Source organism: Spermophilus citellus (genome assembly GCF_964194105.1).
Source record: "Spermophilus citellus genome assembly, chromosome: 2".
Lineage (NCBI taxonomy): Eukaryota > Metazoa > Chordata > Mammalia > Rodentia > Sciuridae > Spermophilus > Spermophilus citellus.
In genome coordinates, this window is record NC_138183.1 from 88,664,590 (window position 1) to 88,688,239 (window position 23,650).

A 23,650-nucleotide genomic window follows, 5' to 3' on the forward strand; every position below is an offset into this window, starting at 1 on the left:
AGCAGTTCTGTCATCTTCCTCCACCATTCCTACAGTTGCAATTTATATATATTGTCACTAATGAGATCTAGAGACCCTTGTTGTCCCTCTAATGACCTTTTAAAATAATATACTGCTAGGAGAGAAATAAGAAATAAATTTAGAATAAATTATTAAGAACTAGGAATAATTGGGGATTAGCTCAGTGGTAGAGTACTTGCCTAGCATGGGCAGGGCCCTGAGTTCAATTCCTAGTTCTGAAAAAGAATTAGGATATCAAAGGAAAGTCTCTGGAGGGAAAATAATAGTATGGCTTAACAAAGGTACTAAAGATTTAAGGACATGAAACATTTCATAAGATGCCTATGAAAAATACAGGCATTAAAAATAGTGAGAGCAGCCAGTGCACACCTATAATCCCAGCGGCTCTGGAGGCTGAGAGATTAAGAGTTCAAAGATAGCCTCAGCAAAAGCAAGGTGCTAAACATCTTAATGAGACCCAGTCTTTAAATAAAATACAAAATAGGGTTGGGGATGTGGCTCAGTGGACAAATATTCCTGAGTTCAATCCCTCGTACTCCTCCTCCCTGAAAAAAAAATGGTGGAAGTGTATGATATTTTTTCACATATCAGAGAAAATTTCCTTTGTAGGAAAAAAATAACAAAACAAAACAATGACTCCCTGTATGAAAATGATCCAGTTCTTTGAACTATCCAAATACATGTTATTGGAAGTGGAGGGAATACAAATTTCTGATAAGAAATTATGTGAGATTTGTGAGACCTGGATATGTTCCTGTATTCCTATACTGTTGTAGAGGTCAAATTTCATAAACTAAATTCCAGATGGCAGATTGTCCTATACTTGTATCCTTACTGTGAGCATAGTACCTACCACATAGTTTAAACTCTGGAAGTGTCTCCTGAATGAGTTAATGGAGAGGAAAAATTATATTTTCATATGTCTTTGGCTGTTTTTTCCTACTCTACCCCTCAGCATGACAAAGGAAAATAATGTGAATATTTCCGGTCTACCAAAGGATAGAGTGACTTCTGGAACTTCATTTTAGGAAATTCAAGAAACAGGTATGTAATAACATAGTCTAGTGGGAGGTTGGATAATATTTATTTTTAAAAGCCCATTTTATAAACTCTTCTGGAAAAATATTTTCAATATTCTCTTTCTCTTTGTAATCACTAACCATCAGGAATTCAATGATTTCATAATTGTTCCAAAAGGAACAAATAATATTCACCTTTTTAAGATTAAAAAAACTTTAAATAATGAAACTTTAAAAAAATTTTTTTTTTTGTAGTTATAGATGGACAGAATGCCTTTATTTTGTTTATTTTTATGTGGTGCTGAGGATCGAACCCAGTGCCTCATGGTTGCTAGGCAGGCACTCTACCACTGAGCTACAGCCCCAGCCCAAATAATGAAACTTTTGAGTAAGCACTGAAATATGTATCTTTCTCTATAAATTAAATGAATGTTCTAGGCATAAAACATAATTCTAAGAGTGAATTATCCAAAGAATATATTGGACTTTTAAATTTATACTGTGATTATATTTTACCAAATGCAAATGTTAAAGAGTTTGCCTGTATACATAGCTGTGGACAATTTAGTATAAATTTAGTTTCTGGTTTTGGAACTAAGAAAATGCAGAGCTAATATGAAGTATTGACTTCATATAAAGTATGACTTCAGAGATGTGAGGATAGCCCACTCTATTGAGCCCACAGCTTATAAGTGGTGGTTTTCTCCAATTTAGCAAAGATGTAGGTTGGTTGACAAGATAAATGACCATGGGAAACTCTTCTGGGATGAAAAATTTACCACAGCACAAACCACAAATTACTAAAAGTTAACTGTGCTTTACAAAGTACACTGCTTTTCAAACTTTAATGAACAACAAGAACTCTGTTACAATTCAAACTCTGATTCAGCAGATTTGGGTGTGGCCTGAGGATCTGTACTTCAAAGAGGCTCCCCCATGTGATGCTGTTGCTGCTAGTTCAGAGACAAGCAATAAGGACCTAAAGTAGTGGTGTGCAAACATTCTGGATTACACATCCCTATCAGCAGAAAATAAAACAAAAAGCTAACAAAAACTTTTGAGTAAGCACTGATATATGTATCTTTCTCTATAAATTAACAAATGTTCTAAGCATAAAACATGAAATTGAATGTTTAAAAGATGAAATAAACATAATAATTCTTATATTTTCTTCCTGGATCCCACTTACTTAGTAGGCAACAAATAGCTCTGTACTATTAGAAAACTGGAGTTTCAAATAAATAAATAAATAATAAAAAAATGTCCTTCAAACCCCCCCCCCAAAAAAAAGAGAGAGAGAGAGAGAGAAAAAAAAAAAACTGGAGTTGCCAGGTGTGGTGGTGCCTGCCTGTAATCCCAGCAGCTCATGGGGCTGAGGCAGGAGGATCTCAAGTTTAAAGCCAGCTCTAACAACTTAGCAAGACCCTATCTCTAAATCAAATATTTTTTAAAAAGGGCTCGTGGCTGGGGTTCAGTGGTTAAGTGCTCCTGAGTTCAATCCTTGCTATCATAAAGAAAGAAAACTGGAGTTTATCCTGCCATCTGCAGCAACATGGATGGAACCAGATGACTATTAAATACGCAAAGCACAGAAAGAAAAATATTGAACATTAACATTCATTTGTGGAAACTGAAAACTGATCATACAGTACCTATCACTGTATGTTAGGAAGGGTAAGTAGGAGAGTTGACTAACAGATACCAAAATACAGTTAGATATGGGAATTAGTTGTAAGTTTCTTTAGATCACAGTATGATACTTGGCCTACAATAATTTATTATCAATTTGAAAATAACTAGAGGAGATATTATAATATTTGAGATGTAAATGCTAATTATACTGATTTGATAATTGCACATTGGATTCATGTAGAATAAATATAATATTTATTCATTTGTAAATAAGAATATGAGAAAAATAAATATGCATCAAATAAAACAGAATAAACGAGTTCAAATATTCTTTTTTTAAAATTTTAGTTTCTGAATTTCATAAAAAAAAAAGGGGACGTGATCTGTCCTTAGTAAATTGTTAGGTAATCCTCTATTAATGCAGTGATCTATTAGTAAAGTAATACAATTAGAAAAAACATTTTAATTTATTGTGGAAAGAGAAAATAATTTTTAGTAAGTTTAAAGACATCAAGATAGCAAATCATTCCACCTAGATTTTACTGGTCTTGTGTTACTTTAAAAATCTCATGTTTCTAGTCATCTCCTACTGGCAGATCTATTTGGGAATATTAATCTTGATTTTCAAATAGTGGTAAGAGCAGAGCCAACTTCAGAGCTAAACTAAGGAGAACAACCATGCAAGGGAAAAGTATACAGGAGTTCTCAAGACTAAATGGAACCCTAACAATTGTGGGAGGCTCATCACTTCCTCAAACTAATCCAGAATAGCTGCTAATCAGGTATTATGTATGGTGCTATATTTTCACCACAGATCCATAAATAGTTTTGTTTCAGAACTTCACATGAAATAGAAGCCTCAATGTTTCTTGATAAGAGACCTCTACTCTTCTCCAAACATAATTTGCCTATTCTCATCACTGTGTCTTATTTAACAATGTTCTGTCTAAACTGGACTTCTGTCTTATATCTCATAGTATATGTCATGTTTTTTTTGTTTGTTTTTTAAGTTGTAGGTGGACACAATACCTTAGTTTGTTTATTTATTTTTACCAGGTACTGAGGATCAAACCCAGCGCCTCACATGTGCTAGGCAAGTGCTCTACCACCGAGCTACAGCCCCAGCCCATGTCATGTTTTTTTAATAATCCAGCTCAAAATCCACCAAGACTGCCTTACTCCATCTTCTCACAAACCATCACTGCACTGCTTTGCATAAATAATGTAATGAGGATAGCTTAACTACGTTATCCATAACATGCTTTTTTTTATGTTCTTTGGAGTTTAACATTTCTTAGATTTCTACCTCTGGAGAATTTTTCTTATATTTCTATCTCTTTATGAATTTCGCAAGGGAAGCATGATACTTTCTACTTTTCTTATTTCCTTCATTGGCCCACTAGCAGTCGTGGATCAGCAAAATTCCTTATATACTTAATGTTTTGCTGCATACTTTGCTCTCACACTTTCAAATCTAGGGCTCCAATTTAACTGCTTAGGAGGACAGCTAGGTTCTGTGAGCCTCTGCATAGCTACCTAAGGTAAGTTATAAAACAGGGCAGTAGAAGTAGATAATATTCCTCCAATCAAGTTAGTTTTAATTACTTGCATCAATTCAGTGAACAATAGTCTAATTTCATGCTGCCCTTTCTCCTGTTTCTTCTTCACTAGTCCCCTTACTTCCTCTTTCTTGCCTCCAATCTAAAACATGACAAAAGTCAACAAAGCATGTAATTTCCAGCAACTTAATATAATTTTCCCTTGCTTTGATAATGACAGGACATAAATAATAAGTAATTGCAGATGACTGGTGTTGTGGCTCAGTGGTAGAGTGTTCGTTCACCTAGCACATGTGAGGCATTGATTTTGATCCTCAGCATCACATAAAAATAAATAAATAAAAAAGTTATCATGTCATCTACAACTAAAAAAATATTAAAAAAAAAAAAACAATTGCAGGGCTGGGGTTGTAGCTCAGTGATAAAGCGCTTGCCTTGCACACGTGGGGCCCTGGGTTCGATCCTCAGCACCACATAAAAATAAATAAATAATAATAAAGATATTGTGTCCATCTATATATAAATATATATATATATATACACACACACACACACACACACACATATACATATATACAAACAACTGCAGTGAAAATCAGGCTCAAAAATTCACCTCTGTCCAATAAAGTAAGGTACAGGGATCATATCAACTGAAATAAAATTTTTTAAAAAGATGTTAGTCTGGCTGGGTGTGGTGGGACATACCTATAATCCTAGCTATTTGAGAGACTGAGGCAAGACTTGATATTTTCAAGTCACAAGTTTGAAGCCAGCCCTAGTGAGACCCTGTCTCAAAATAAAAAATAAAAAAAGAACTGGGGATGTAGTCAAGTGATAGGGTTCAATTCTCACCATACTATGAAAAAAAAGATAATAAAATAAAATACATAGTCCTTGACAATTTGATAGCCAATGAATGAATCATCTTTATATAGTTCTTAAAAATGGAGGTGAGAGGAGTCATATGTTCTCCTAAATAAAAACTATAACAAAAGATATTTTACCAGGATTTGAATTTCTCTATTTGCTCAGACATAGTGTAGAATATGCTCTCAAACATCAGTCCTTTCTCAACCAAGCTTCCATGGAAAAAATTAACCTTTGTTTTTATTTCTTTTTATTTTTAAAATTTTTTTTGATGCATTATAATTTATATATATAAAAGTTGGATTAATTACTTCCCTAATAGTGGGATTCATTATTAACATATCTGTAAGAATTAACCCTTAAGGTCGTATTATCATTTACGTATTATCATTTACATTCATAGAGAGAAGACAGGTGCCCTTCTTGGAACAACTGAGAAAAGAGTCCCTCAAACCATATTCTTTGTTCTGTGATTTCAGATGAAAAACCCCAGCTGAAAAGGTCACACTCAAGGACAATATAATTTCCTAATGCCTGGCAATGGCAGGAAGGGACACATTCATGGAACACTATATAAGAACATCTGTTTCTAGTCAAGCATGATTTATGGTGCCAAACAGATGCCAGATGAACTCATTAAAGCTGACAAAGTCTCAAGAAAGCAATGTTTACCAGATTTATCATTTTTATGATTGTAAGAGAACAAGGAAATCACCCAAGTCATTCATCATCATACAGCACTTCCAGTTCCAAAGAATACTGACTTACGTCGGGTGATAGCACTCTACCATTTTTAACTTTTTCATCCACACTGTTTCTTCGACTCTGGAGCTGATCCTTTTCTTTCTGCAGGGCTTGAACTTGTTCTGAAATCCTTATTTTCTCCTCAGCTGAGCTGCTCTGGAGTTGAATACTCTTTTGACATAACTCTTGGTCCAACAAATTCAAGCGACTTGATATTTTCAAACTATCTGTGTTTAAGGCCTAAAAAGACACAACCCCCAGATATCCCAAAAACAGTTACCAGAAATCCACACTACTTATAAAGTAGGAAAAACAGAGAAATTACTTAATGAACGCATTTTTAGCTTTCACATTATTATTTTCGCCCATGGATTTCTTTTGGAGGGTCATTATCTAAAATCTTAAGTTGAATGCCTTAAAAAAAAAAAGAATTTACTACCAAGATTACCTTGGCTAGTGTTTTTCCTTTTTATTATTTTCTTAATTGAACTTTTCTTTCTTAGTTTCTTTTTTTTAATACTTATTTTTTAGTTGGACACAATACCTTTATTTTGTTTATTTATTTTTATATGGTGCTGAGGATTGAACCCAGGGCCTCACACGTGTTAGGCGAGCACTCTACTGCTGAGCCACAACCCTAGCCCTTTCTTAGCTTCTTATATTGTAGAATTGTTACAATTTCCTAGAGGTTGAGATTTGATGTATGGGTAACGTACAATTTGTTCTTATTCTTATTTTATTCTGATCAGAAAATATGGAGAAATCTGGTCAGATTTATGGAGATGTTTATTATAGATTAATTCAAGATAACTTGTGAAATATTTTTATCACGGTAATTTTTATGTATATATACATATATACAGATATAGATACATATGTAAACACACACATACTGCTGCCATATGGTTTATAATATACACATGTATATACTATGAAAAAATTTATCATTTTGAAAAAGTAGTGCTTTGTCCCAATCTTTTACCTGTAGCCCACTCCCCAGAAACAGCCTCCTTCAACAATTTTTTATGTTTATGTCCATATTTCTAAATAACATCAATTTTAGATATTGCCTACTGTCTGTATATTATGGGATTTAGTACTCTTGCACCTCCTCTTCTTTACTTCTTCTCCACCTCCATTTTCCCAATGTAAGTTATATTACAGCTCTGAGTTAAATCAATATTTGATTACCTTTTATGACTTTGTGACTATCATTAACTTGATTATGACCTCATGGCTATTAGTTCACAGCTGAACTAATATTAAAATGATCATACTTCTATTTGATATAATTTTTTTACCTTACAACTAATTCTTCTTCAATAAAAGTATAAAATTCCTCTCTACACTCTTCATTTGATCAAACTTATCAGGAAATCTTTTCAGACCCCTTTTGTCCAGAAACAATTTGTCTGGGGCCTTTATCCTCCTGATCTCTCACTGGGAAGTATACTACCAGCATTTGGGGATCCAGTGAGGGTCAGGAAATGCATGTCTCAGAATTCATATGTAGACTTGCATTTGTTCCCTGTTTTGAGTATTCTGATTGATCCTGACCCTTTGCTGGGCCTGGTTCAATCTTCAGAAAATAAATCATATTGTCCCAGGGCAAAAAAGAATACGTTCCTTCACTATACCCTGTTTCTAGCCTATGCCTCACTTCAGCCTTGTGAAAATCTCAGCCCATTCATTTGATGTTATATGTGAATTACATTCCAATACAGTTGATATTTTTTAAAAAGCTAAAGCTAAAGGCTTGGCCCTTATTTGTGCTCCTCTCTCTATGTACTCCAGTCTTCTGTTCTACTAAGACAGTAACCACTCATCTATCTGCTTTGCATCTAACAGACTTTTTTTTTTTTTTAATTCTTGTTCTCTGGTACTCCTCTACTTTCTTTACAGCTTTCTTGTGAATATCAGCTTTAATGAGATATAATTCACATGCCATACTATTCTCATCAATTTAATGTGTATAAATTGGTTTTAGTAAATGCAGTTTTACAACCATAATCAATTTTAAAAATTTTTCATCATCCCCTCCAAAACAAACTCCATACCCATTAGTAGTTATTCCATTTCCTCCCTAGTCCCTTACCAACCTAGGCAACCACTATTCTACTTTGTTTTTTGTTTTTTAAAGAGGGAGAGAGATAATTTTTTAATATTTATATTTTTTAGTTTTTGGTGGACACAACACAACATATTTTTATGTGGTGCTGAGGATCGAACCCAGCGCCCTGCGTGTGCCAGGCAAGTGCGCTACCATTTGAGCCACATCCCCAGCCCCAGCACTATTCTACTTTCTATCTCTATGGAATTACCTATACTGAATAATTGATATAAATGATATTATACAATGGTGGTCTATTATGACAGGTGTATTTCACTCATAGTGTGTTTTTTTTTTAAAACAGTGGAATGCATTACAATTCTTATTACACAAATACAGCACAATTTTTCATATTTCTTGTTGTATACAACATATATTCATACCAATTTGTGACTTTATACATGTACTTTGGATGATCTCTATCACATTCCACCATCTTTTCTAACTCTATACCCCCTCCCTTCCCCTCCCATCCCTCTATCCTAACTAGAGCTCATCTATTCCTCCCATGCTCCTCCTCCCTTACCCCACTATGAATCAGCCTCCTTATATCAGAGAAAACATTCAGCATTTGGTTTTTTGGGATTGGTTAACTTCACTTAGCATTATCTTCCCTAACTCCATCCATTTACCTGCAAATGCCATGATTTTATTCTCTTTTATTGCTGAGTAATATTCCATTGTGTATATATGCCATATTTTTTTTATCCATTCATCTGATGAAGGGCACCTAGGTTGGTTCCACAGTTTAGCTATTGTGACTTGTGCTGCTATAAACATTGATGTGGCTATGTCCCTGTGGTATTCTGTTTTTAAGTTCTTTGGGTATAGACCCAGAAGAGGGATAGCTGGGTCAAATGTGGTTCCATTCCCAATTTTCCAAGAAATCTCCATATTGCTTTCTATATTGGCTTCACCAATTTGCAGTCCCACCAGCAGTGTATGAGTGTATCTTTTCCCCACATCCTCACCAACACTTATTGTTGCTTGTATTCATAATAGCTGGTATTCTGACTGGAGTGAGATGAAATTTTAGAGTAGTTTTGATTTGCAATTGCTAGCAATGATGAACATTTTTTCATATATTTGTTGACTGATTGTATATCATCTTCTGAGAAGTTCAGGTCGTTGGCCCATTTATTTATTGGGTTATTTGGTTTTTTAGTGCTTAGCTTTTTAAGTTCTTTATATACCCTAGGGATTAGTGCTCTATCTGATGTGTGAGGGGTAAAAGATTTGCTCCCAAGATGTAGGCTCTCTATTCATCTCACAGATTGTTTCTTCTGCTGAGAAGAAACTTTTTAGTTTGAGTTCATCCCATTTATTGATTCTTGATTTTAATTCTTGCACCAAAGGAGTCTTATTAAGGGAGCTGGGGCCTAATCCCACATGATAGAGATTAGGGCTTACATTTTCTTCTATTAGACACAGGGTCGCTGGTTGTGTTCCTAAGTCCTTGATCCTTTTTGAGTTTTGTGCATGGTGAGAGAGATGGGTTTAATCTCATTTTGTTGCATATGGATTTCCAGTTTTCCCAGCACCATTTGTTGAAGAGGCTATCTTTTCTCTAATGTATATTCTTGGCACCATTGTCTAATAAAAGATCATTGTAATTTTGTGGGTTAGTCTCTGTGTCCTCTATTCTGTACCAATGATCTACTAGTCTATTTTGGCGCCATTACCATGCTGTTTTTGTTACTATTGCTCTGTAGTATAATTTAAGGTCTGGTATAATGATGCCAACTACTTCATTCTTCCTATTAAGGACTGCTTTAGCTATTCTGGGTCTCTTATTTTTCCAGATGAATTTCATGATTGCTTTTTCTATTTCTATGAGAAATGTCATTGGGATGTTGATTGGAATTGCATTAAATCTGTATAGTGCTTTTGGTAGTATGGTCATTTTGATAATATTAATTTTGACTATCCAAGGTCTTCTTTGATTTCTTTCTTTAGGGTTCTCACAGTGTGTTTTTAAGGTTCATTCATGTTGTAGCTGGCATCACTGATTAATTACTGCAAGTTGTCAAATAATAATCCATTGTATGAATAGATCACAGATTGTTTATACATTCAGCAGATGATGAACATCTGTATTGTTTTCATTTTTAGCTGTTATGAATGATGTTGATATGAACATTTACATTTGAGATTATATATGGATATATGCTTTCATTTATACACCTAGGAGTGGAATTTCTGGGTCATATATTACCTCTAATGTTTAATCTTCTGAGGAACTACAAGATGGTTATCCAAAGTACCTGCATCATTTTACAATCCTGCCAGTACTGGATGATCTATTTTAAATTAAATTTGTGTATAATGTGCATATATTTCCTTTCTGTCATTTTAGTGGGGTAATATGTATGTGTACAGTCCATCATGTTCATTGTCTGAAATACATATAATTAAGTCTTTTCTTTTTTAATATATTTTTTTTAGTTGCAGATGAACGTAATACCTTTATTTTATTATTTTTATGTGGTGCTAAGGATTGAACTCAGTGCCTCACACATGCTAGGCAAACTCTCTACCACTGAGCTACAACCCCAGTCACTATAATCAACTCTTATAACTACTTCTCAAGCACTGGAAAAGATGTAATCTTTTTATTCCTTTTGTTCAGAAAACAATGCAACAGACTAACAGTCACAAGTTTCTCTTCTGTTTCATTAAAACAAATTTAAAAATTTTTGTTTTACTTTATTGTGGCTTTCATTTATTATACTTCCTACTTATCTCAGAATGTTCTTGCTTCCTAAATATTACATCTCACTGAAAATAGAAAATAGATGTTTTCATTTGTGAAGTAAACTTATTTTAGGGAAAATATTTTCTTTCTCCTTTTTAAATTTCCCTTCTCTTTTGTGGTACAGAACATATCATAAAAAGCCAAGTAATTTTCTTCCATTACTCACCTGAGATTTTAATTTGTTAATCTTTCCCTATTATTTTCATGTTTGGAGAAATAGATTTTACAATTTGACCCTGAAAGCCAGGTTTAGCAAGTTACTTGGATATAGTACAAACAAGCAGGCTGGCTGGAAGAGCCACCCTAATCTTGTGTTGAGTGGCCTGAGGCTAAAAGCTATTTCAACATAGACTGGGAAATGGAGCACTAAGCAGAGGTAAGTACAGGTCCCCATTACTAACCTCTTATATCAATGTGGAGAGGTTAAACACCACCAACAACTCATATCCTACTGGCCTAGATGCTCACTGAAAGGAAGTCTAATAGAGGAAGTCTGTTTCATGAGTCAGTGTGTAGACTGACCCCAGACCCAAAACTAACTGGAGGTAAAGGTAATAGGTCTTCTTCAGGTCTGGGCAAGCCACCTTCATTTAAAAATGCTATTGTTAAAAATATGTATCAGTAGGTTAAAAAAAATAGTTCTGGTCCTGCAATCATTCAAAGTTGAAACGGAGGCAAATTCATTAATAAAACTACTTAACTAGCTTATAAAATCCAAGTCCTGCAGGAAAATTTTTTATAAAGGTCCTCAAAATCTTTATAAATTAAAAAAGTAAATAAATCTTCATTATACAAAATCTTTCTTTTATAGGAAACTTGCAAAACCCTAACTTTGGGTAGTAGTAGCAACTAGAGATTTCAAGACTGTTTTTCCAAATTATTAAAGTTCGCTATCAAACATCAAATGGTATGCTTTATTTAAAACATCCACTAAAGCTACTAATAGAGATTACCAGGGACTGGAGGTGAACTTAATGGTTACAGAACTGCTGTTTGGGAGAATTAAATTTTGGAAATAGTGATGATGGTCCTACAACATTGAAGATATAATTAATACCACTGAACTGTATACTTAAAAGTGGTTAAAATAGTAAATTTCATGTTTAGTATTATTTTACTACAATAAAAAAGTTAATGATAAATCAGATTTTCAAATAACATTGAACATTTTACTCCAAAATTGCAACATATTTTGGTGAAGGTCATTTGGATAAGTAGTAGCAAACTACACTGAAAATAAGAATAATTTATTTTGGTTTCCAACTTTACAATGGTATGATTTACCTCTTAGAGAAAAAGAATCCTAGAACCAGAAAAACAAATTAAATAGAATACCTGACTAGATCTCAACTTCTTATTTTCCAGGAGGCTCTTCTCTTGTAGTAGGGCCTCCTTCTTAGAAACTATGGCTTCCCGTTTCTTTAAGTCTTCTTCCAGCTCTTCTAATACTTGGCGTTGGTTCAGAACTTTCTCTACTTCTTCATCTAACCATTTCTTTTGTTCATCCAAATTCTAGATTGAAATTACAAAGATAATGTTATCATTTATTTTTTCCTTTTTCCATAAAAATCATAGGATAATGTAATTTCAGATTGCTGAAACCTCTGAAATGCATACTGAAGGCTGTCAGTAACTCATGTTCCTGAAGAAGTAAGTGGTTCTAGTTAACATGTTGCTGAATTGTTTTATAAGAAATTAAAATTTATTCTCTAGACATCTTAAAAAGTCTGGGATATTTTAGCCTAAAAAACAAAGGGCAGACAAAATCCTTTACTTAGATTAAGAACACACTGGGAGGTGGGTGTGGTGGTGCACTCCTGAAATTCCTGTGACTTGAAAGGCTAAAGCAGGTGGGTGAATCACAAGTTTGAGGCCAGACTCAGCAACTCAGACCCTGTCTCAAAATAAAATTTATTTATTTATTTATTTTTTTTTTTAAAGAGAGAGTGAGAGAGGAGAGAGAGAGAGAGAATTTTTTCTTAATATTTATTTTTTAGTTCTCGGCGGACACAACATCTTTGTTGGTATGTGGTGCTGAGGATCGAACCCGGGCCACATGCATGCCAGGCGAGCGCGCTACCGCTTGAGCCACATCCCCAGCCCTCAAAATAAAATTTAAAGAAAGGGCTGGGGATATAGCTCAGTGGTAAAGTGCCCCTGGGTTCAACCCCAGTACCACCAAAAACAAACAAAAAAAAATCCACACTAGGAATCTTTTTCTATTGCAGAGGTGTATATATATATATATATATATATATATATATATATATATATACATACATACATTTATACGTATATATATATGAATATACACATATATATGTATGTATATATATCTCCACCATAATAAATTTAAAAGATGAGTAAAAAAATCCTTTGTAAGCTCCATCCAGTAAGAGAAAAACCCAAAAGATTATGGTTGAAGACATTTCTGGATGAAAAGGAGGCACGGGGAATACATCCATGCCCTAAATAGCACTATTAAAACAAAATAGGGTTGGGTCTGTGGCTCAGAGAGGTAGAGTACTCGCCTACCATGCGTGAGACACTGGGTTTGATCCCCAGCACCACATACAAATAAAATAAAGACATTGTGTCCACCTATAACTAAAAAATAAATATTAAAAAAATACATAAAATTTAGGAAAAGAGAATAATTTTTTCAAAATTAAGAAGGACATAGTTGCATTTTGGGTATAATTACAATTCTAAAGTACATTATTTTTCTTAAATAAAATTTTCAGTTTCTTTGAACTTTGAAGTTAACTTATGGATTATGATTGTTTATTTTTAAAATATGGCACTAAAAAATAGTTCTTTATATATTACATATAGTATTCACACAATTTAGTATTGTTTAAAAGGAAAGCTCTGAGTTTTAGAAATATACCTGATTATAGGGGAACAAATCTAGTGAACATGGATTTCATGTTCACCTTCCACAAAATTCAAATAAACCCCATTCTATTGAAGTAAAAATATAGTACATTTCTGAATGAGAAAATAATTTTAATAACAGAAATTTCAGAAGAAATATTAGAAATTTTGCACCCACCCAAGTGGCAAAAACCCCTAGAATTTGAAGATTTACTCACAGTCCACTACTTTTTGCCACTATTTAGATAATCATCAAACTTGAATAGAGCCGGGCACAGTGGTGCATGCCTGTAATCCCAGTGGCTCAGGAAACTGAGGTAGGAGAATCAAGAGTTCAAAGCTAGCTCAGCAACTTAGAGAGGCCTTGAGCAACTCAGTGAGTTGCTGTCTTTACATAAAATACAAAAAAGGGCTGAGGATGTAGCTCAGTGGTTAAGTGCTCCTGAGTTCAAATCATCCCCATACCAAAAAAAAAAAAAAAAAAAAAAAAGAAAATGAATGGAAACTAGAAACACTAAATAGAAATGACAAACCTGGAGTTGGTCTATACTTCCAAAAGAACAAACTTTTCTCCTTTTCAAGTGAAATGCATCAAAGTCCTCAACTTTCAGTTTTAGACTTTCTTCCTGTTCTGTTTTTAACTGTAGTTCCTGTAAAGAAAGAACTTTTTAAAACCTTACCACTTTTACTACCTCATTATCATTAAATATGCAGATGATAATTTTCTTTTTCTTTCTTTTTTAGTTTTTTTCTGTTGATGCTGGGGTTTGAACCCAGGGTCTTGCACATGCTTATGTATATACATTACCACTGAGATATACCCCAGCCCAAGAGTGATTTTCTTAACATTTACTTTCCTAATTGCAAAAGGAGAGAAAATGAGATAGTGGGGCTATTTGAAAAGAAAATAATTTTAGCTTTTACTGAGGCAATAAAATCTAACTGCAAAAATCAGGGTTTAGTAACAGAACTCAGCATTTCCCCCCATTCTTTATGAGGATTAGCATAACAAAGGTAAGTCTAAAATTTATTAATGTGCTCTTCTCCTTGCCTTTCTAAGCTCATGACCTCCACAGTTAGTCTACCCAAGACAGCTGTCTGCTGTGAGCATATTAGAATTTATTACAGTAGAAGTACAAAAGAAAAGTAATATGCAAGATGCTAAAAAATCAGAGTCTTCAGAATAAGAATAGCCTTGCAAGACAGATCATGGGCCTGGTGAAGTGCATTTTCCAAATTCCTTTAGTTTCCATCCACATCTTAAGGGCCAAGTCAAGAAGCCCAATGTTCATGATCCTTCCTTGGATTCAGAGATGCTGTTGCAGTCCACCACTAAAGCCTGGCAGGAACCAAAGAGGTGGCCATGGTAAACAGCCCAGTCTGCATACTGTTTGTTATTGGTCCATGATAGATTAACAGAGAAACTGAAAGTAGGTGTTTAGAGACTTATGGATAGCAGTTTGACAGTACTGTTTTATGTCTATTTACTCCAATAATGTTTTTAAAAGGACTTTCAGCTGCTTCCAGTGGCACATACCTGTTATACCAGCTGCTCAGGAGGCTAAGTAAAGAGGATTGCAAGTTCAAGGCCAGCCTGGGCAACTTAGCAAGCCCCTGTTCCAAAACAAAATTTATAAAGGACTAGGTATGTAATTCAGTGGTAGAACACTTGCCTAGATTGTGCAAGGCCCTGGGTTTAATCTTCAGTTTGTAAAAGGATAAACTAGCACTTTTCAACCCTGGGGATGGCAGAAAGAAGAAAAGAGTAATAAAGATCTGTGTCTCAAATGTCCTCTCATTTTGGCCCAGAAAGGGAGTGATAAGTAAAGATTATCATAAAAGGACCCTAAACTCATGTGGGAGAGAGAAATATGACAGTGCAGAGGCTCTACACCCATGTGGGATTTCCCAGCCTCACTGAGACAGCATAAATATGTGGTTAGGAAAAATTAGTCTCCTTGGTGTCATGTGGCATAAATAGTGAGTTGAGAGGCCAGTGCCTGCTAGTCATTATGGGGAATAGGTCCCCAAACTAAGAATAAACCCAGGCCCCTGGAGTAGCAAACTAGACAGAAGACCCTATAGCCTCAACAAGAGTTTATATTCTAGGGGAGATGATATAAAGCCTAAACACTTCCATACTCTAAAATGGCAGACAGACCAGCCTATGAATTATTCCAGCCCTGGGCCTAATCATCAGGGGTCAGCAGGTTATGTAGGGTTAAGGGAACAAAAGAGAGCAGATTCTAGCCAGTCACATGCCTCAACTCTATGGGATGCAATCAAAGAAATCCACACTCAACTTCCACAAACACTGGATGCTATCTTGATGAGACAAGCACAGGGAGGAAGAAGTTAAGGGACTGGACATTCTTATTCAAGAAACCTAAGAATTATTTAAAGGAAATGTTTACATTTTCAGGTAAAGGTCTGAACAAACAGGACATCTGGTTAGTTCTCACTACATTTTCAGCAATTATCAGGCAAAGAATGGTGGGGGGAAAGGGTGCTCACAAAGAAGATAGGTCTGCTAAAGACTAAAACAAAAAAACTTTCTATGCCCATCTGAGTTGTATTGAGTGAATTTTCAACCCCCTTTACCATCAGTTCCTTCCCCCTAGACCTAGGTTCACTTAACTCCTCTCATAGTCCCAGCAAAAGCCACCTTAAATAACAGCACCTTATACTTGGAGTTAAATCTCTACTATTCCTAGCCATCCACATAACCTTTAAAAGTATACTGCAGTAGGTCTAATTCTCTCACATGTTGCTCCAGACATTATTGTGTATTTCTTATATTATAATCCCTGTTACAGAATCAAAATAACTGTGCAATAGGCACTGGATAGACTTTTTAATTATACTTAACTAATTTTCCCATTTCATCTTCACAATGATGTTATGAGACAGGGACTATTACAAACTCTACTGAAGATGAAAAAATGGGTGCTCAGAGGTAAAATGCCCAAGATCACACTAACACCCATTATTCCAGGGATTCCCATTTCTATGGATAGGAGCCTATGTGTAAGTAGTAGTATTCTCTATAAATTGTCACACAAATAGAAAATGGACAAACAACAAGGCTTGGAAAGTTATCACCAAACAGAGGGCAAGATATCTTTTAGGACTCTGAGCAGGTTTTCTGTTTTAGCAAGCAGTGAAAATGTCAATGAATATTTGGAGCAGTCTGTTCCTTGTTTTGGAATACCTGTATTCCCCATAAATAGATTATTTATAATTAGAGATGTGACTAGAAAGAATAAAATTGCTCCTACAGAAGAATGTAAAAAGCAAGTTACAGGGCTGAGGCTGTAACTCAGTGGCAGAGTGCTTGCCTAGCATGTGTGAGGCAGTAGGTTCAATCCTTAGCACTGCATAAAAATAAATAAGGCATTCTGTCCATCTACAATTACAAAAAAAAAATTTAAAAATAAGTTACATGCAGAGCTGCATTTCAGCAGACTGTATGTCCTTTGAACAAAAGTTTTTTTTTTCTTTTCCTCAAACATGGATTCAGAGACTGCTAAGTCTTGTTTAAGGCATAACCTATGAGACATGAAGAGTTGAAACCCAAAGTCCACAAGATTGACAGGAAGGCCTAGTCCTCAAATTGGAGGGAGGGTTTTAACAAAGAACCTAGGCTGTTGGCAGTAGAAATAGAAACTGGACAGATTTAGGATACTTGAAGATGCACCACAAAAATGAAAAGAAGATATATTCGATAGCACAGACTCAAGGATTTGAGTTCAATGAATGTGAGTCATAAGGAAAAGGGAAAAGTTGATGATGACTCCTAAAATTACTCTTACCCAACTGAATGGATTATATATAACACAAACACACTGAAGAACTACAGTGTGTCGCCCATCAAGGGGGCAAGGAAGAGGAATAGTGGGGTTATAAGGAAAATTATTTATTCCCCTATAAAACAACTTAGTGAATACGTTAATGATTGGATATATGAACCTGGAGCTCAAAGGGCAGATCTGGGATTAAGAATTCAATTGAGAGTTGTCAAGAGTTTAATTGCAGCCATAGAAAAAGACAAGGTCAGAATATAAAAGATAAGAGGGCATAGGAAAGAACTTTGAGGAACTCCCATATGTACAGAATTGATAGAATAGGATGAAGTAGCAAAGACAAAGGACAAGCAATAAGAAAGACGAAAAAATAAGGAGAATAAAATGTCACAAGGAGGAGAAAATATTTCAAGATGGAGTGGTGAAAACTGCACTAGATATAGCTGAGTGTTAAGATAAGGAATTTATACTGAAATACCACACTATACACTCAAAATATGTACAATTATCATATATAAATTTTAAATTTTTGATTCTTTTTTTCTTTTAGTACTGGGTACTGAATCCAGAGGCACTTTCTCACTGAACTACATCCCTAGCCCTTTCATTTTTTTATTTTGAGATAGGGTTGCTTAGGGCCTCCCTAATTTGCTGAAGCTGGCTTTGAACTTGTGATCTTCCTGCCTCAGCCTCCTGAGCTGCTGAGATTACAGGCTTGTGCCACCATGCCCAGAAAATTTTTAATATATTTTTTAAAAATAAGAACTGTAGTGACATTGAGAGAACTAGTGAACTTCTCAAGAGTTTTGAAGTGGGTGGTAGGGCCAGAAGCCAGACTGAAGAACATAAGAAAATGGGAATAGAAGAAATAGAAACAAATGTACACAACTTATCTAAGAAGTCTGGTTATGAATGGTAGTTGAGAGAGAGAATACTTAGAGGGAAAAACAGGATGAAGGATGATTTTAGGAGAAAAATCGAAGATGTTAAAGACAAAAACATAGGAGGGAAAAGGATTTGTATTGTTTGAATATAAATACTCAATGAATAATTCAAGGAAATTATAAAAACAATTTCACTTTTAATTATCTAAAAGAACTCAACATCTGGGGAAATTTAGCTAAGGAGATAAAAGATTGGTATACTGAGAATTATAAGGCATTGCTAAAAAATTTTTGAAGACCTACATAAATTGAAAGACTTCCATGCTCATGCACTGGAAAAGACTTGGTATTGTCAAGATAAAAAAAAAATTGACCTTCAAATTCATATGAAATTACAGAGAACTGAAAGTATTTTAAAAAGTAAGAGCTAAAATGGAGGGTTTATTTCTCAATTTCAAAACTTACTATAAAGTTTTAGTAATAAGCAAAATAGTTTGGTACTGGCATGAGCATAGAAATATAGACAATGGAATACAACTCAGAGTTTAGAAACCACACATCTATGGCCAATTGATTTTTTTAAAAATAAAAATTGGGAGTTGTCAGAGTTTAACTGACAACTGTCCAGAGGGTATACAACATCATGTATACATATACATAGCAAAATGATTTAGAGTCATCTAATTAACATATCCATCTCCCCACATAATTACAATTTTGTTTTTTGTTATGAAAGCACCTGAAATGTACCTTTGTAGCAATTTTTCAGTGTTAAAATATAGTATTTTTAAATAAGGCATATAAAGCTATCTATTAGATATCTGGACTTAACCTAGATAACTCCCAACTTTGTCCTCTACCAACATCTTCCCATTTCCCAAACTTATTTTTGATAAGTGTGTCAAGACCATTTGTCAGGGAAAATATAGTGTCTTCACCAGATGGTACTGGTACAACTGGAGTTCCACAATTAAAAGAATGAACCCTACTTCATACCGTATACAAAAACTGACCCAAAGTAGATGAACAACCTAAAGTCATAAAACTCTTAGAAGAAAATGTAGGAGTAATTATCCATGGTCTTGGATTTGGCAAGGAATTCTTAGATATGACACCAAAAGCACAAGCAATGAAAGAAAAAATAGGTGGGCACTGTGGCACACACCTGGAATCCCAACATTTGGGAGACTGAGGCAGGAGAATCATAAATTCAAGGTCAGCTTGGGCAATTTAGTGAGACCCTGTCTCAAAGTAAAGAAAGGGGAAAAAAAGGGATGGGGATATAGTTCAGTGAAGTGCTACATTCAAGTATTTAAAAAAAAAAGTTTAACTACACCTATAAAATGGGAAAAAATATTTGGAAATGATGTATCTGATAGAATTTAATGTCCAAAATATAAGAAGAATTCCTACAACTCAACAACAAAGGCAAACACACTCAATTGAAAAGTTAGACAAAGGATATGAATAGACATTTCTCTAAAGAAGATGGCCAATAACCAATGAAAAGATGCTCAACATTACTAGTCATTAGGAAAGTGTAAATCAAACTCACAGTAAGATAAAGCTGGGTGCAGTGGCACATGCCTGTAATCCCAGCAGCTCGGTAGGCTGAGGCAGGAGGATTGCGAGTTCAAAGCCAGACTCAGCAAAAGTGAGGTGCTAAGCAACTAAGTGAGACCCTGTCTCTAAATAAAATACAAAATAGGGCTGGGAATGTGGCTCAGTGGTCGAGTGCCCCAGTACCAAAAAAAAAACCCCCCAAAACAGTATGATAACTACTTCATACCTAGTTGGATGACTAAAAAAAATGTAAGAAAATAACAAATATTGGTGAAGACAGGGAGAAATTAGAAATTTCAAACATTGCTACAAGGAATGTAAAATGCTACTGCTGCTATGGAAAACCACTGGCAGTTTGCCAAATAGCTAAACATAGGATTACCATATGATCCAGAAATTCTACTCCTAGGTATCTATCCAGAAACCAAAATCAGAGGCTCAAACAGTTATTTGTATGACAATGTTCATAGTAGCATTATTCATAATAGCCAAAAGGTAGAAATAATTCATGTGTCCATTGATGAATTAATGGATAAACAAAATGTGGTATATCCACAAAATGAACTTTTAAAATTTTTTTATGTTGCCCAGGCTGACCCCAAACTCTTGGGCTCAAGAGATCTTCCTGCCTCAGCCTCCTGAGTAACTGGGACTACAGATATACACCACTGTACCTAGCTTTGCAAAGTAAGATTATTTGACTATAAAAGGAAATGAAGTTCTGATACATGCTACAACATGGCATAAAAACATGCTAAGTGAAATAAACCAGACACAGAAGTAGAAATAGTATATGATTCCACTTGTATGAAATATCTAGAAAAAGCAAGTTCATGCGGACAAAAAGTAGTTTTCAGGAGCTGGAGGAAAACAAGATCACCTCTAAGTTTTGGAAAAAGAAAAGGTGATGGATGCATAACATTGTGAATATAATTAATGCCAATAGATTGTACATTTAAAATTATAAACTCATATATATTTTACCATACCTTATAAGAACTAATAATATATGGTATGTGAATTATATCTCAATAAAATTGCTTTTTAGAAAAGAACAAGTAAATGTTCTTTAAGTTCCCTCCCATAGATTTTGTGACTTTATTATATGAAAAAAGGCTATATCCAATGTTAAAATCTAACAAATCTGGGAAGTGTTGCTAATGGGGAAGATTATATATGTGTGCAGTCAGGGGAAATCTTCCTCTCAAATATTCTGAAAATCTAAAACTTCTCTAAAAATATATAAAGTTTTAATTTTTAAAAAAAATCTGTAAAGTTTCCAGTTATAGTTTAAGCCTTGTTTGCTGGTCACCATTTCAACACAATACAGCACAGTATATAGTGCTAGATAAGTGTTTGTTGTTCTTTTTCAAAAAGGCCCTGTAAGCCAAGCATGATTAAGGTCATTTTTGTAAGAATAAAAGACTCAGAGAGGGTGAATGATTTTCTCAATAAAGTCCTCAGCCAGGGACTGAGAGAGCTGGGATTTGAACCTAATGTTAATCTGAGTCCAGAGCCCAGTCTGACACCATCAGTTCCTCCCCCGTTATCCATTCTATGGAACTGCTGGGCTTACAGTCTGATCATTCTTCTGCTCACTATGAATGAAATGCTACCATTTAACTTGGTATTTTTTCCATGTAGCCACATGAACAAGGCAAAGGCACTTCAAAGCATTGAAAATGGGAAATCTTATTCAAATGATATTAATTACAAAGCTTTATAAATTTATGGTTTTGGCAGCCTCAACTAAAGATCCCACTAAGAGAAATTTTATCACTGTACCTTTTTTTGTGAAGTCAAAGGCTTCAAGACAGTACTCAGAATTCAATAAATAGGTTTTACTATGTAGATGAACAAAGCTTTAAAGTGAATTAAGGACAGCAGTGAAGGACAGGTCAAGGATAGACACTTCACAAGCCAAATGAATCAAGACCTTGGCTTCGTTAGCTCTGAGCCGTTTAACATTTCATATTACACTTAGCAGGAATGTATGACAATATTACTTTGATTTTTTGTTGATCCCGCTTAATTTCTGCATCCAGTTGCTTCTTTTTTTCATTTTCTTCTCGAAGTCTTTTTTGCAGCTTTACCTTTTGATATTTCATGTGATCTATATTCTGTTCTAGTTCATTAGCACGTTTCTCATTTTGGATTGACAGTGATGCTAACTTCTTACTATCCTGTTGCTTCTTCTGTAAGATCTGAGATAATACAGAATATTTCAAAATGAAAAAGTACATCTCTCACATTCCTCAACAAAACTTCTTTACTCTTTATATAATTGACACATATGTATACTACCATAGACGATTCTTCACCTCCCTTTTTTGCTACTTATCTTTCAAGTCTTTGTTCTTTCTGTGTGACTGCATAGTATTCTACTGTGCTGTTATTTTTATATTCAGTGTTAGCCTAAATTACTAATCCCTGAATTCAGATGATTAGAACTGATCTATAGATAGCATTAAATTTTTGCTAACATTTTTTTAAATATTTTTTTAATGTTTTAGGTGGATACAATATCTTTATTTTACATTTATGTGGTGCTGAGGATTGAACCCAGTGCCTCGTGCATGCTAGGCGAGCACTCTAACACTAAGCCACAACCCCAGCCCCAAATTTTTGCTAACATTTTCAAAGTGTTTACACTACTAATATAAAACACCTGGATTAAAATCAGGACTACAATTTAACCCTGATCAAACAAATGAACTCTTTTGGTTTGGATATAAGGTGTTTCCCCTAAGCTCCTGCATCAAAGCAGGAATGTTCAGAGGTCAAATGATTAGATAATGACAGCTGTAACCAAATCAGTCCATCCTAATTGGAAGAGGTGGGTCCTTGGGGGGTGTTCTCTGAAAGTGTTAATTTTCCCTGGTCATGTGTCGTTCCCCCCACTCCATTCCTGGCCACCAGGAATAGAGCAAAGCCACTCCCTTCTGCCATGATGTTCTACCTCACCTTTGGGTCCGGGGTATGGAGTCGAAGAAATGAACCTTTGAAGCCATGAGCCAAAATACATTTTTCCTCCTCTAAGTTGTTATTGGGAGGTATTTTGTTTAGAGCAATGAAAAGCAGACTAACACAATTACACTTATATTATGTATTTTAGCATTGCACTAAGTACTTCCTAAATGGCATAAAAAGTTATGGAAAGGTCATTTGTAAATTATGCAGACCACAATTAATTATTTTCTTTATTTTAGCAACAGCTGTTACCATAAGCATATTTTGTTTTAATTAAACTAAGTAGTCACAGAGCTACTGCAGCTTAGAGCAGTGCTACTCAAAATGTGGTTTGTGGACAAGTACTAGTTCACAGATTATTGTCTGTACTGCTACTCACAGTGCTAAATGGTGTTATTTTCATACAAGACATTCTTGAGGAAGGAAGAGGTGCACCACGACCGTATCTCATTATAGACAAAAAACTAACAATCTGCAGATACCATTGCTTTGCAGGTCACAGGCCTTTGCAATTTCCCATACTTGGACATTGGCTTTGCCACTATCATCAACAGTAACTATAATACTAGTCCATTATAATACCAACATTTTGGTTATCTTTTTCATAAGTATTAAAAATATCACCATACATTCTGATAAACTTATTTAAAAGTCAGATACAGTTGCTATTATTTTTTGTATAGGTATTCAAAAGGGCACCTTTATTAGCATTAAACTATTAATGCTACATATAACTCTACATATATCTAAATACATAAAAATACAAAATTTAGATATTAAAAATTTAATTTTTTTAAGTTTTAAAAATGGAAACAACAGCATTATACCAATAAAAACATTGGTGTT

General features: G+C 34.6%; 1 protein-coding gene across 2 annotated transcripts in view; it reads right to left on the reverse strand.

Annotated features, from left to right (window-relative positions):
* The window catches only part of KIF27 (kinesin family member 27), an 83,631-nt gene that overhangs the window by 14,543 nt on the left and 45,438 nt on the right, over positions 1 to 23,650 (reverse strand). For both annotated transcript variants that reach the window (XM_081282705.1, XM_081282706.1), the window contains 4 exons: positions 21,841 to 22,038; positions 14,118 to 14,234; positions 12,043 to 12,219; positions 5,867 to 6,082 (listed from right to left, as the gene is read on the reverse strand). In XM_081282705.1, the coding sequence (XP_081138831.1) occupies positions 5,867 to 6,082; positions 12,043 to 12,219; positions 14,118 to 14,234; positions 21,841 to 22,038 (708 nt within the window). The remainder of the gene's footprint in view (positions 1 to 5,866; positions 6,083 to 12,042; positions 12,220 to 14,117; positions 14,235 to 21,840; positions 22,039 to 23,650) is intronic.